The 13433-nt window shown below is 41.0% G+C and overlaps 1 protein-coding gene across 4 annotated transcripts in view; it reads right to left on the bottom strand.

Annotated features, from left to right (window-relative positions):
• Positions 1–13433, bottom strand: part of ibtk (inhibitor of Bruton agammaglobulinemia tyrosine kinase) — a 119366-nt gene that overhangs the window by 46519 nt on the left and 59414 nt on the right. For all 4 annotated transcript variants that reach the window (XM_073056416.1, XM_073056415.1, XM_073056418.1 and 1 more), the window contains 4 exons: positions 8329–8934; positions 7860–7946; positions 4654–4736; positions 4531–4568 (listed from right to left, as the gene is read on the bottom strand). In XM_073056416.1, coding sequence (XP_072912517.1) covers positions 4531–4568; positions 4654–4736; positions 7860–7946; positions 8329–8934 — 814 coding nt within the window. The remainder of the gene's footprint in view (positions 1–4530; positions 4569–4653; positions 4737–7859; positions 7947–8328; positions 8935–13433) is intronic.

Below are 13433 nucleotides of genomic sequence, written 5' to 3'. Positions count from 1 at the left end.
CTGGTCAGGGACAGTGTGCCTGTTCAGAGTCCTGTAGTCCACACATATCTGTAACTTCCCATTCTTCTTTCAGGTCACTACTATTGGGGACACATAGGGGCTTCAGGACTCAGTGATGATCCCAGCTTCCTTCAACTTACACAAATGTTGCCGAATGTGTTCCACCTCTGCAGGGGCCAGTTTCCGTAACCTCTCTCTAAACAGGGTATCCTCAGTCACCCAGACAGTGTGACGAATGCTCTTGGAACAACCCACATCAAACTTGTCAGTGGAAAAGATACCTTCCAAATTCAACATCTTCTCTACCAACCTCCTCTTCCAACCGGCAGGAACCGGGGAGTTCCCGAAGTTGAATGACTCAGCGATCAACTTTCCCCCTTTTTCCAATAGCTTCTCCCTGCTTTGTCCCACAGGGACACCAAAAATTACTGTTACTGGAAACAGATATACCAGGGACATCCCCTGCTTGAAGGTGATCTCCCTCTTTGTAGTGTTTCGGTAGTGTTTCACCACCATCCTGCTTGCCTGTACAACCAAAGCTTCTGCAGTTCGGGCCTCACCAGTACCATAGTAGGAAATCCCAACTCACCCTTGTGACCTTCTGAAGCGTTCACTAAGAGGGCCTCACCCTCAGGCACACTGGGAAATTTGGGGGTCCCCATCACTCTCGCTACTTCCCCTGGCCATACCGCCATTGTCTTCGACTGGGTGAACCACACGGTCCCTCATCCAAATTCGGTATCCAGCCCGATGCCACCACGCACTTCCTCAAGAGCAGCTCGAAACACTGAGTGCACGGACAATGTTCCCAGAAGCTCTCTCAAGCCTTCTCCTTGCAGGCCCCCATAAGCGTCCACTTGCTTATGGTCCCCATAAGAATTGAAACGGCGCCCTTTTCAACAGGGTCTGGACAAATCAGCACTAATGTATCGAGGACCTCAGACACTCCCACATTGGCCTCCAAAAACTCCAGCTTCACTGACAAATCACTGCCATATGGATAATCACCGGCACTGAGACTCCAGATGTCCAGTACCCTGAATGGTATCAATGGTAAATGCTTCAGATACCGGTTGTAAAACGAATGGTACAACAACATGACCTGCGACCTAGTGTTGAGTATTGCTTTGGCATAAATACCCTCTATCCGTTCCAACACACTGGAGCATGTTGATCCAGTGTTCTATGTTCAGGAATAGGGTCTTCCATTTCTGGGGGTTCCTTGGTGTATTGCTGGGAACGTGTTCCCCCAAAGACACCAGGCCATTCCCTCACTGGGTCTCCTCTAAGTTTTTCCAATGACTCTCTCTGCTTAGTTACCTGGGGGCTCATTCTCCTTCTCATGTGACATTGGTTGCTAGCAGCCCTCTGCATGGTTCGTCCCCTTAGGGGATCCACGCCCACCCACCCCCCACATCAGCTCCATCACATAGGGGAGGTCAGACCCACTGATAACAGCCGAGACATCTTAGTTCTCAAACTCTGCCACAGTCTCCTCTACCACTCCCCAGGGCAGGCTATCTGTGGTCATTTCACCACAGGGGATCAATGGATTGAACCCTGCTGACGGACTCTTCCCACACCTCCGCCACGTTTTCCTCTTCCCGTACCTCTCTGATCAGCTCAACAAAAGAGAGAGGGGGAGCATCTTACGAGACAGTCGGAGACCCCAAGCAATCAGGTCCTGGGACTAGGTGCCCCTGGCTCTCTGGTCAATCTTAACTGATCCACCTCAGGCGCCTGAATGATCTCTCTGTGCTGCAAGCAATTTAGCTGCCTCTCTAGCCGAAAGCTTCTCCCACTTCTCCTGACGCATGTTCTGAAACCCCGCCATGAGCTCCATTGGGCTTCCTGTCAGGCCAAAAGAGCTTACCGGTGCTCACAGGTAATCGCTCATGGTTGCTAGGGGATACTGCTCTCACAACATCAGCAGCCTACCCACTCAAACTCTCAACCAATCTCTGTCGCTTTATGTCATCAGAGTACTGCCACTCACCTAACAACTGAGAAGTCTGCTCCACTCAAGTCTCATATTCCTCTTTTCCATTACGGGTGGGCATTATTCCAGAGAATAGGCAGAGCCTAGCAGAGCAGGGACTTTGAACCTGGGCATTTTTCCATCTATTCGCCAGAGGCGCAAGGGTGGATACTAACTCAGAATTCTCACTCTTCACTGGGGGACGGGGCTAATTAGACATCCCAAACCCAAACACTCCTTCCCCTCACTCCTCAGAAACAATAGAACCCTGTCTTTGAAATTTCTGCACCCCCTCCCCTCCCCCCCCAGCTATGGGAAACTCGTCTTGTGATTCGACCCGCTCTGCCACCACTACATCAGCGCTGGTCTGCATTAAAACGAGAGCTGCGCCCACCATTTTATCAAACCTCTGTCCACAATCGCAACTTTAACAGTACTTCACAGGCGAATTAACAATTCATCCGGAGTACGAATATCTACCCCACTGGTTCAATGCTCAGGGTAATCACAGAACATCCAAAGAAATCAATCCCGGTGAGCCCCCACAATTGTAACCCTCTGGTTCAGCTAGCAGCTTACTCTAGGAAAAGATAGCCTCTAGCCCAGCCAAACTGAGGAAATCTTATTTGGGTAGTTCCTGCGTGATGTGTTCCCCTGATACAAATGAGTACTACAAAATAACGAACAGTACACAATATGCTTTATAATTACGATTGAGCTTTATAATTCTTAATTTGACTATAAGGTTAGTAAAGAAACTTAAAAAAAAGAAAAAAGGGCCCATTTTTATGAAACAGTCTATTTCGCAATGTTAGAGCTCATGGTTTTCTCATTGGTTCATTCTCCCTCAATTTTCTCCCTGGGCGTCGACTCCTGACCCCATTCAAAGTCCACTCCATCCTGCAGTCTATGACTTGCCCATTCTGACATTCCCCGTTCTCTCCATCTTCCGTCAAACAAAAGACTGCGAATCCCTTCTCTCAGCCCCACAAGAAAGAAACAACATGCCTCTCATTGGATGGCACACATTCAAAAGACCCCGTTGTCTCTAGTCATAACCCAAACATTGCTGCTACAGAGAACCATTATATTAGCAGTGAAACATTACAGGGAGGCCATTACATTAGTAGTGAAACCTTATGGCGCATTCACAAAGTCTAGGTTATGTCAAAGTATACCAGGAGGGCAGTTTTGCTCAATTTCTGAATCTGCAGAGCACAAAGTCTCTTTTAAGTATCCAGTTGCCGCTACAACCATACAGCCTCATTAATGGAAATACTCACTACAAATAATAACACAAAAGTCAAGGAAAATTTCTCCAATGACTGAAGCTGTACCTAGCACAAAAGATGAATAAGATCATTGGAGTTTAATTATCTTAGCTCGAGGATTGCTACAGATTGCTTCAATCACCCACAGATCTAGATGAAATTTCAGAATGTGCTAGCAAATATTCTGCCATGCATGTACCAGGTAATGAAAATCTCCTATAAAATAATTAATCACCTTACAATATCATTCAACATCATTACCATAATCACTTAAAGTTACCAATGATCAGAAAATTAAAAATCCAGTTACAGCAATACAGTAAGATTGGGGTATGTTTTGTAGAAAAGAGTTCACTGTATTCACATTAAACATCCATTCTCTCCATGCCATGGTTATAGTATACATTATTGACATGATGTGCTTAAGCCTCCATAAGAGCAGTTTCAGACACAGAAGTACCTTTCCAAATGACAGCAAGGTGTCGGAACATTATCAGCCACAAGTTCCAGGTAAAATAATTACCCATTCTGTCTGGGAAATACATCGGCAATTCCTCATCATCACAGGATTTCATATTCTGCAACTCTCTCAGTAATAACACTGCGGAAATGCATGCAACATAAGGTTTCAGTGGTTGATGGAGGCGGCTAACCTCAGAGGTGCAGACAATTAGAGTGGCACAGTAGTGCGCCTAGTGTGGCTGCTGGTTCACAGATTGAACAACCCAGGTTTAATCCTGACCTCTGGTGCTGTCTATAGGAAATCTTCCCTGTGACCACATGGGTTTCTTTTCAGTGCTCTTGATTCCTTCCTCAAAGACGTGCAAGCTGGAAGGTCAATTGACAACGAAAAACATCCCTACTGTGTATGCAAATGGGAAATGGGAATGCAGGGAGAATTTTTAAAAAGGGGATTAGTTTATTAATGGTTGAATGGTCAGAACAGACTCAGTGGTCTAGGGCCTGTTGCCATTCTTTGATTGTGATAAATGTTGCCCTTATCAGTGACATCAACATCAGACAAATATAATAAAAATAACAATATTCAAATAGAATTTAGAGAGTTTACATATCTGCAGTGTAATATCAGAATACTGCACCGTGAAAGCATCCCTGTGTTGAGATCACTAAGCAGGACATTAGCCCACATACGAGATGCATTTTACTCTTTCCGGAGGAATCATTTTTGTTTTGTGCTTGGTTTGTGGAGTGTATGTATCATAATAATTGTGATTCACACTTTTAACTTGAAATTTCAAACCGTGTTACAGTTATAAATACCTCAATCCAGGCGTTACTCAGCATACTGTGAAAGTACTCTAGAAAAAATAAAAAGCCTTTATCAATATTCCTGAACATAAATAAAAACATATAAATAAAATGTTTAAAAACAGGCATCTTTACCAAGTCTGGCACACAGCACACATTTATGGCAGACAAACTCCTTTCCATCTTCTGACTTCAGAGTTACATCACTCAAATAGGAACTAGATAACAAAGCAAAGGAAGGGGAAAAATATGAATCAAGCACATTCAGCATGATAGACTAAGAACAGAACTATCAGAGTCCAAAGAAAATACTTCTTAAAATAAACTAGACAACAGGGTGACCCGTTGGGGCACCCTTTGAGAGAAAGATAGTGCAGTCTAATGTGACCAGAATGAACATTAAATTTTCCTTAATGCTATTGGTATTGCTTTGCTTTGGAAAATGAATAACAACCAGTTTATTAAAGAAGAAAAACACGTAGCAAGGCAAATATAGCTCCTTCTCGTTTAAAGAAGGACACTTCTGATGGCAATATTTCTGGTTGATCTGCCACCCTTGTGCCTCTCATTGTCAGTCTGGAGACATGCAGTCCTTTCATGCGCTGTCTCTTCTGCTGTTTGTTCTTTGTCTCTGATCTTGGAGACATACATTTCTCAGCTCCTTTGTCTCTTCCTCTCTCCTCCTCCTGTGCCTGTTGTTGTCATTCTGGAGACGTGCATGCCTTTCCTTCTCTGTCTCTTCTTCTCTCATCTTTTTTGTCCTGACTCTTTGATCCTGGAGTCGTGCGACCCTGGCCTCATCCGATTCATGTTCTCTCCCTCTCCTTGCCACTTCCCGATGACATTTGGCATCCCCCTTCTCTTTCCACATGACATAATTAGGCTAACCATATATTTTTTTTAACCTAATGCTGGATAGAAGATACGAAGCAGTAATACCAAAGGAAGCTGATTATTCTTGATGATGCGGTTGGCGCACTCCTAAATGGACATGACATAGTCACCGCTGTCCTTTGACTGCAGCAAAGGGTTTTATGGGTGTCTCGAAGTACATCATCACAGGTTATGGGATGTTATGTCATGCTTAAATTTACAGAAGATCCGATGTTCAGTTTTTGAATCTAGTCAAGACTTTTATACATTGTGGGTTATAACCATTTTTGAGTTATTTTCAAAACCTTTGATTTGGTGTAAGAGTACAGATGGTGGCTAATAATACATTTTATTATATGATAAGGGTTTTCCCCCTTTTTTTTCCCTTTTTTATACATTGTGGGGACCATTTTTGAGTTATTTTCAAAACTTTTGATTTGTTGTAAAAGTACAGATGGTGGCTAATAATATATTTTATGATATGATAAGGGCTTTTTCCCCCTTTTTCTTGCTTTTTTTTAACAGCTCTGACTTTGGTAGTGGGTTTAGATTTTTTTTCTGTATACCAAATTTTTAATATTTCAATATTACGATTTAATTTAATTTTTATGAACACAGGGTTTTGCGATTGTAACTGTATTTTTAATACAATGTATTTGGTACTTTTTTTGACTTATATATCTTCTTGTACTCTGTCTTCCTTTATGCAGAAACTAATAAAAATATTGAAACAGAAGTACGTCGTTACAATAAGATTTAATGATCTCCTTATTAATGGGTGGCAGTTAGATTTGTCCCAATCCTGCACATGCTGACGGTAATATGTGACCTCTCGAAATAGAGCTGCCCTGCCCTTTTACTCCGGTTGGTGTCACTGCTGAGGCTGGCCATGCGCATGCGTCATGATGTCACGTCCCAATTTCCATGATTGCTAATCAGCTCTTGGGTTAAAGGCAGCCTGTTGATTTTTGCGAATGAGCAATTTTATATGAATATATAACACCGAACTTTGCCTGCATTTTGTAAGTTAGCGCATTTAGCCAGTTAGCCGAGTCGAGTAAGTCAAGTTAGCCAAAAAAATTGCCGCTGTAATAGACCATTTGTGCTAATTGGAGGTCACAGACAGACAGACAGAGCATGAGAGTTTTAATAGTATATAGATGACATCTTTATAATTTTATAACAATACAAGTGACTGTTTTGACATCCAGTGCATAGTGGTTATAAACAAAAGGCTTCTGGAATTTCCTTCTCTTTGTCTCTAATAGGCACAGACCTCATAGTTCAACTTCATGAGCACTGCCAGGCCTGTGGTACTACAATTAAGCTCTCCTTTTTTAAATAAACCTTTACACTTAAACACTAACACACAACTGACTGAATGAGGTATTAAAGTTCTGTCCAAAGTCATGTGCCTCAGAGCTAATCCCCAAATATCACTTTGTAGTACGGTAATTAACCAGTGCTACCTCGGCTAGTTCTAGCTACCAGTTCATAAACACCAGTGAGACATAATTAAAGACAGCAAACCTATTTACTTGGAGTGTTTATACAGAAATATTCATCCATTTCTATAGGAGAAATTTGAACGTTCATTGGGGATTGGACCAACTTCTCCTTCCCTGTTCTGGTCTGGTAATAATAACTACACTTGATCAATTGTTTCATGGAGGTATCCAGATGTAATAAAACTAAACAGTTTGAGCATTAAAGGAGACAATTTTGGAACTGAAAATACCGAACAACTTATGCTCTGAAGACAAGGAACATTTCACATAGAATACACTACTGGCTGCATTGAGCAAAACTCACTAATTCTGATATACATAAAGAAAACAAGTTATCCATTATATTGGGGTTGTGTGTTCATGGTTGTAAGGGAAAGTGTTTTAAGGGCAGTGGGTGGAGATGTCAAGTCAGGACTAGGAGTCCTGAAGAAACCAATTACTTCAAAATGCTGAAGAAGAAAAGGGAAGATATCATTCAATCATTGGGCACATTAAATTGCCTTTTCTGTATAAATTAGAAGTAGCCAGTTCACATATATTGGCTCAGGTTTTCCTTGCTCTGCTTACATATCACATTTCACATTTTATTTTTTTGCATTCTCACTTTCCAACTACCGTACTCATTTCATTGGCTTTAAATCCTTTGTTCAGTTTTTCTCATTCTAGCTGATGCCATTAATCCAGCATCTAAATGGACATATACGGCTTATCCCCATGATAACCCTGGACTCATACTTTGTCTTATCCAAGCCTTCCTGATGATATTTTAAAGCTGTCTTGTCTTCTCTTCCCCAGTTCTGACAAGGGCCACTGACCAGACATACCAACTATTTCTCTTTCCACAGATGCTGCTGATTTGCTGAGTATTTCCAGCTTTTCATCTGTCCCCCCCCCCACACATATTGATGTGCAATTTAATTTTGTATTCTTACAATTTTTTTGAATAGATGGTGTACTTACCATTTTTTCTGAACAAATTTCAATTTATTTGCACTTATTTTGTGCACGACTTTTATCTTCCAATTTTCCAATTTAACCCCATCTAGCCTGCAATATATAATGTGTTCTATTATGAAGCATCAAATTACAACAGTAGTCCAGAATGAAAATTCAAGATTATTCAACTTCTGGTCATTAATTTTTGAATTTCCTTAATCAGATAAACCACAGTTTCTTTTCATGCTTTCTGAAGAACTTCAAAGTCAACCACAGTACATTGTAGGGCCCCCTCATACTTTGTAAGTGAAGTTAATTCCACAAAAAGAGATATATCAGATTAATCAGAAAATCAATAAAAATATAGCCTCTATTTGTAGTAATGAAAGGGTGTTTATATTAACTAGATCAAAAGTGCTGACAATGAAATCCACAAGGTAGAATACTTATTCCAATTTCAATTCCTTTATTTACATATAAACTCCAACCTTACCTTGCTGATAGACTGGAAAGACCAAGCTTTTTTGCAGTAGCCTGCAACATCTTAACTGGATTCGTGTCTTCATTGAGCCCTTTATTCTTTTTGCTGGTTTTATTTTTCGACTTTAAATTCTGACTCTTCTGGTTTTCGTAAACCTCTGATGCAGGTTTTCCCTTTATATCTTCACAAAAATTTAATTTCTGCACAGAGCCCTCCAATTTGGATATCAGTGGATCTTGATAAGTTTCTATTTTATCTTTGAATTGGATTTTTGGTTTGTAGCCATCAGTTAGCAAATCACAGGTGTCTGTATATATGAACTGCAAAATATAGGCAAACAAGTCAGCCTGAATCTTATCCAGAACGTACAAGTCACATCCCACTGCATCATCACCTTGTAAATGGGCATCAAGGGTCCCAATGAGTTCTCCATCAGGAAAGAAAAGCTTTCGAAAATAGTCGCATCTCATGGCCAGGATGTACTTATGACTGGGAAAAATTTGATTGCCAACTTGACATGTGACATCATGGATGTTGTCAGTTTCACTGGCTTCCCTGAGAAGTTTGCCAAAGTCTTCAGTAAAACTTGAAGATGATACATTTGGAATTTCATAGAGGCTAAAAACAAAAATAAACATTCTATGAAGGGATAAAGGTGCAAAAACACAAACTAGTAACATAGCAAACCATGGTATAAACAAATTTAGCAGAATGTATAGGCTAATGCAATGGTCAAACACGTCAAAGAGGAATGTAATTACATCTAGGAAATAAGCTATAAAAGGAGAAAATGCAAGTCTAGATGGAAATATGTATAGCTTAAACACTGGGAAGTCAAACAGAATGGGCTATAGAAAGAATATGGCTCAAAACATTTTACATAATTAATTGGGAATGCAAGGAAATAATATATTATTCATATAGACTATATTCACATAGATCAGGCCACATTTGGAGAACTTGGCTGTACTTGAGTGGACCCATTGCAGGAGCACCAAAAAAAAGACAGACTTCAACAATGAGGGTCCTTATCCCAAGAAGGGAGATTAAAGAGGGTAATTTAATTGATCAACAAAATTATGAACCATTTTGAGATTAGTTTCTCTGATTGTTAAGTTGGTATGCAGGAGGCACAATCTACTTATCATAACTAGGGAGAAAGCTAAAACCATATTTGAGAAATAGAGATGTATCATAGAACATTAAGGAAAAATGTAAACCAACAAATTTAGGATGCAAAGCAGGGAAATTAGATTAAAATAGATGATGGTCACTGAAGTGAAGCAACGTACTGAAAGCCCATCTTTCCTAAGCCCAAGACATCCCAAAACATATAACAGAAATGACATGGCTTCTAAATAGACAATGTAGATAACACAGCAGTTCACATGAAAATGAATAAGATAACAAAGAGACAATTATTTCAGCTTACAAATGTTACAAGGAATACTGGGAAGAATTGAAAATACCCACAATGACTACTAATGTCCAACAGAGGACTGACAGAGCCTTTGTTTAACACCTCAGCAGGAACATGGCACTTTATGGTTTGATCTCTCCAAGAACTACTCTAAAAATGTTCATCTGGATTTTGTGTACAAAATCTCTAGAGATTCCAATGTTAACAACTGATACCAGGTTCAAATCTTTGTCCAAGTGGAAAATCAAATCCTCTAATTATTGTATTTCAACTAAATCCAAAAGACATCAGAAGGTGTAAAACAACTTCTTGTGAAATATTTTAGATAGTAGTACAATAAAATCTTAAAAGACATAGCTCACAAATGATGAGAACACTATTTTGGCCTAGGACAGCAATTTTTTCTGCAAACTCCTAATATTTTAGTCCATATAAAATTCTAGACAGTTGTATAGGATTCTCTGCATCTCAGATGCCTGTTTTTCACTTTCCATTTGTCTGTAAATATATTTAGCCTATTTATTAACAAAAATATCCCTTTAGTTTTGCCTTCACATTTCCTTGCATCTGAAAACTTGTTTACCTCAAACCTTTCCAGATCCAATGAGAGATTATCAACTTGAAATGTTGACTGCTTTTCCTCCCTACCCCCATATAGATGCTATTGCAGCTGCTGTGCAGTCCTGGCAAATTCTGTTCACAAGCCAACTTATATTCACTTCTCATAGCAAGACTACCAAAAAAATACCTTCCCAAAAGGTAAAATGATGCCTGTGGTAAAGGATTTTTTTTTAATCTATCATACTGCTTAATTTCATACAATGCAATATTAAAACATGTTGTATATTAAATAAGAGTTAAATGAAATTGTTTAAGAAATTAAACTATGCCAACTATGTTGAAATGCCTTATGCAGTAATACTCTAGTAGCCTGGTACTCTCAGGACATTGATAGTGCCAGACCAACAGTTTTCTGCCCCCAACTATTGGGTGAAGAAGCTATTATTACTATGATTTGATATTATTGAACTATTATTACTCCTATTTCCTATTACATTTTTGTTATACAATAGAAAATAAATCTGTCAATAAACAGTGTGTATAAATACAGTGAAAATAGAACCTAGTAAGCTTCAGCTTGTTCCCTACATCTCACCTTGGCTTCAGCCTCTTTCACGTTCTCCACACCTGTACTCGACATCGCAGACTCACATTCTGGTCTAATGAGTGAGTCAAATCCCAAACCATTGAAGATTCAGAATAAGCAGTGGTGGATCATCAGTTTCATTGTATTTTCCTGAACACTTTCTCTACCAAGTATTATATACTACTTTCAAAAATATGCACATCATGGTCATACAGCATTGGCGGCAATATTTGCCCATGTTCGTCAGTTTTTATGACAAAGGTGTGCAACGAAATCCTTGCCTACACCCCCAGAATAGTTTTCCACGTATTTAAACAAGTAACTTAATGTTTCTTTTGACCCTACATCCACCAGCTTCTTAGTTCATTTCATACCACAATAACTCAGCTTAAAATACAAATATTCATGCTGCCTTTGTTTTCTCAATCACCTCACATTTGATAGATTTTGTTAGGCATGTTTTTTTAAAAATTTGTATTCTTGGGATGTAATCATCACTGGCAGAGCCAAGATTTATTGCCCATCACAACTCCATACAGCAAACAAACCACTTTCAATCCACATGGTAGAGAGTATCAGGATTTATGGTTCAGTAATGCTGAAACTCTATTGAGTTTCAGGATCTGAAGCAAGTTTGCAGGTATTGGTATTGCTGTGCACCAGCTGCCTTCATCTTTCTGACAGGTAGAGGTCACAGGTTTTAAAAAAGAGTTGATGAGAAAGCCTTGGTGAATTACTGCAGTGCACTCAAAAGCCTCAGTAAACTCATGATTGAAGAATCACCGAACAAAAAACGTTGTTTCTCTATTCTTTGCCAAGCTTATATGTTTATGGAGCTGTACAAATCCAGACAAATGGTGAATATTTTATTGCCTGGTCTACTTCTTGTCAATTGTGGAAAGGACAATGAGGAAGCAGTTAAATGTGGCTAAGCCTGGAACACCATACCAAGGAAGTCAAGCTGCAATGAAAGGGAGGAAGATGGGATGGGGGGGTGGAGGGGTGAATACCCTAAGATGATTGACCTTCAACTGCAATTATCATGCTCATTTTCACCAAGTACAGCTCAATCGGCTGTGAATGTTCCCCATCTTCCCTTAATTTTAGTAAGGTTTGTTCACATAAGAATTGTGGCAAATGTTGCTCAAGTCTAATTTATAATCTAGACGTACAAAAAAGCTGGATGAACTCAGCAGGTCGGGCAGCATCCGTTGAAAGGAGCAGTCAACTTTTCGGGCCGAGACCCTTCATCAGGACTAAAGGAGGAGGGGACAGGGGCCCTATAAAGAAGGAGGGGGGAGGGTGGGGGAGGGAAAGCAGGGAGGGGATAGGCAGGAGAGGTGAAGAAGGAATCTAAGGGGAAAGCACTATGGGTAGTAGAAGAAGGCAGAGTCATGTGAGGTGATAGGCAGCTAGAAGAGGAGACAGAGTGAAAGTGGGATGGGGGAAGGGAGAGGGAGGGAATTACCGGAAGTTGGAGAATTCGATGTTCATACCAAGGGGCTGGAGACTACCCAAACGGTATATGAGATGTTGTTCCTCCAACCGGTTTGGCCTCATCATGGCAGTAGAGGAGGCCATGTATGGACATAACCAAATGGGAATGTGAAGGAGCGTTGAAGTGACTGGCAACCGGGAGATCCTGTCTGTTGTGGCGGATGGAGTGCAGGTGCTCGACGAAGCGGTCCCCCAATCTGCGTCAGGTCTCGCCGATGTAGAGGAAGCCACACCAGGAGCACCGGATGCAATAGATTACCCCAACAGACTCACAAGTGAAGTGTTGCCTCATCTGGAAGGACTGTTTGGGGCCCTGAATGGTGGTAAGAGAGGAGGTGTAGGGACAGGTGTAGCACTTACACTTGCAGGGATAAGTGCCAGGTGGGAGATCTGTGGGGAGGGACGTGTGGACCAGGCAGTCGCAGAGGGAACGATCCCTGCGAAAATCAGAGAGGGGTAGAGAGAGAAAGATGTCCTTAGTGATGGGGTCTTGTTGAAGGTGGTGGAGTTGCGGAGCTGGTGGGGTGATAGGTGAGGACAAGGGGGACACGTTCCCTGTTGTGGTGACGGGAGGATGGGGTGAGGGCCGAAGTGCGGGAAATGGAGGAGATGCGGGTGAGGACATCATTGATGACGGCAGAAGGGAAACCACAATTCTTAAAGAAAGAGGACACTTGGGATGTCCTGGAAAGGAAAGCTCATCCTTGGAGCAGATGCGGCAGAGACGGAGAACTGGGAATAAGGAATAGAATTTTTGCATTTGGCAGGGTGGGAAGAGGTATAATCAAGGTAGTTATGGGAGTCAGTGGGTTTATAGAAGATGTCAGTGGACAGTCTTTCTCCAGAGAAGGAGACCAAGAGATCGAGAAAGGGGAGAGAAGTGTCCGAAATGGACCAAGTGAATTTGAGGGCTGGGTGAAAGTTAGAGGCAAAGTCGATGAAATTGACGAGCTCAGCATCTGTGCAGGAAGCAGCACCAATGTAGTCGTCAATGTATCAAAGGAAAAGTTGGGGAGCAGTACCAGTATAGATTTGAAGCATAGACTGTTCCAC

Source organism: Hemitrygon akajei, chromosome 9 (genome assembly GCF_048418815.1).
Source record: "Hemitrygon akajei chromosome 9, sHemAka1.3, whole genome shotgun sequence".
Classification (NCBI taxonomy): Eukaryota; Metazoa; Chordata; class Chondrichthyes; order Myliobatiformes; family Dasyatidae; genus Hemitrygon; species Hemitrygon akajei.
The sequence above is the reverse complement of the archived record's forward strand: the minus strand, read 5'-3'. Positions and strand labels throughout refer to the sequence as shown.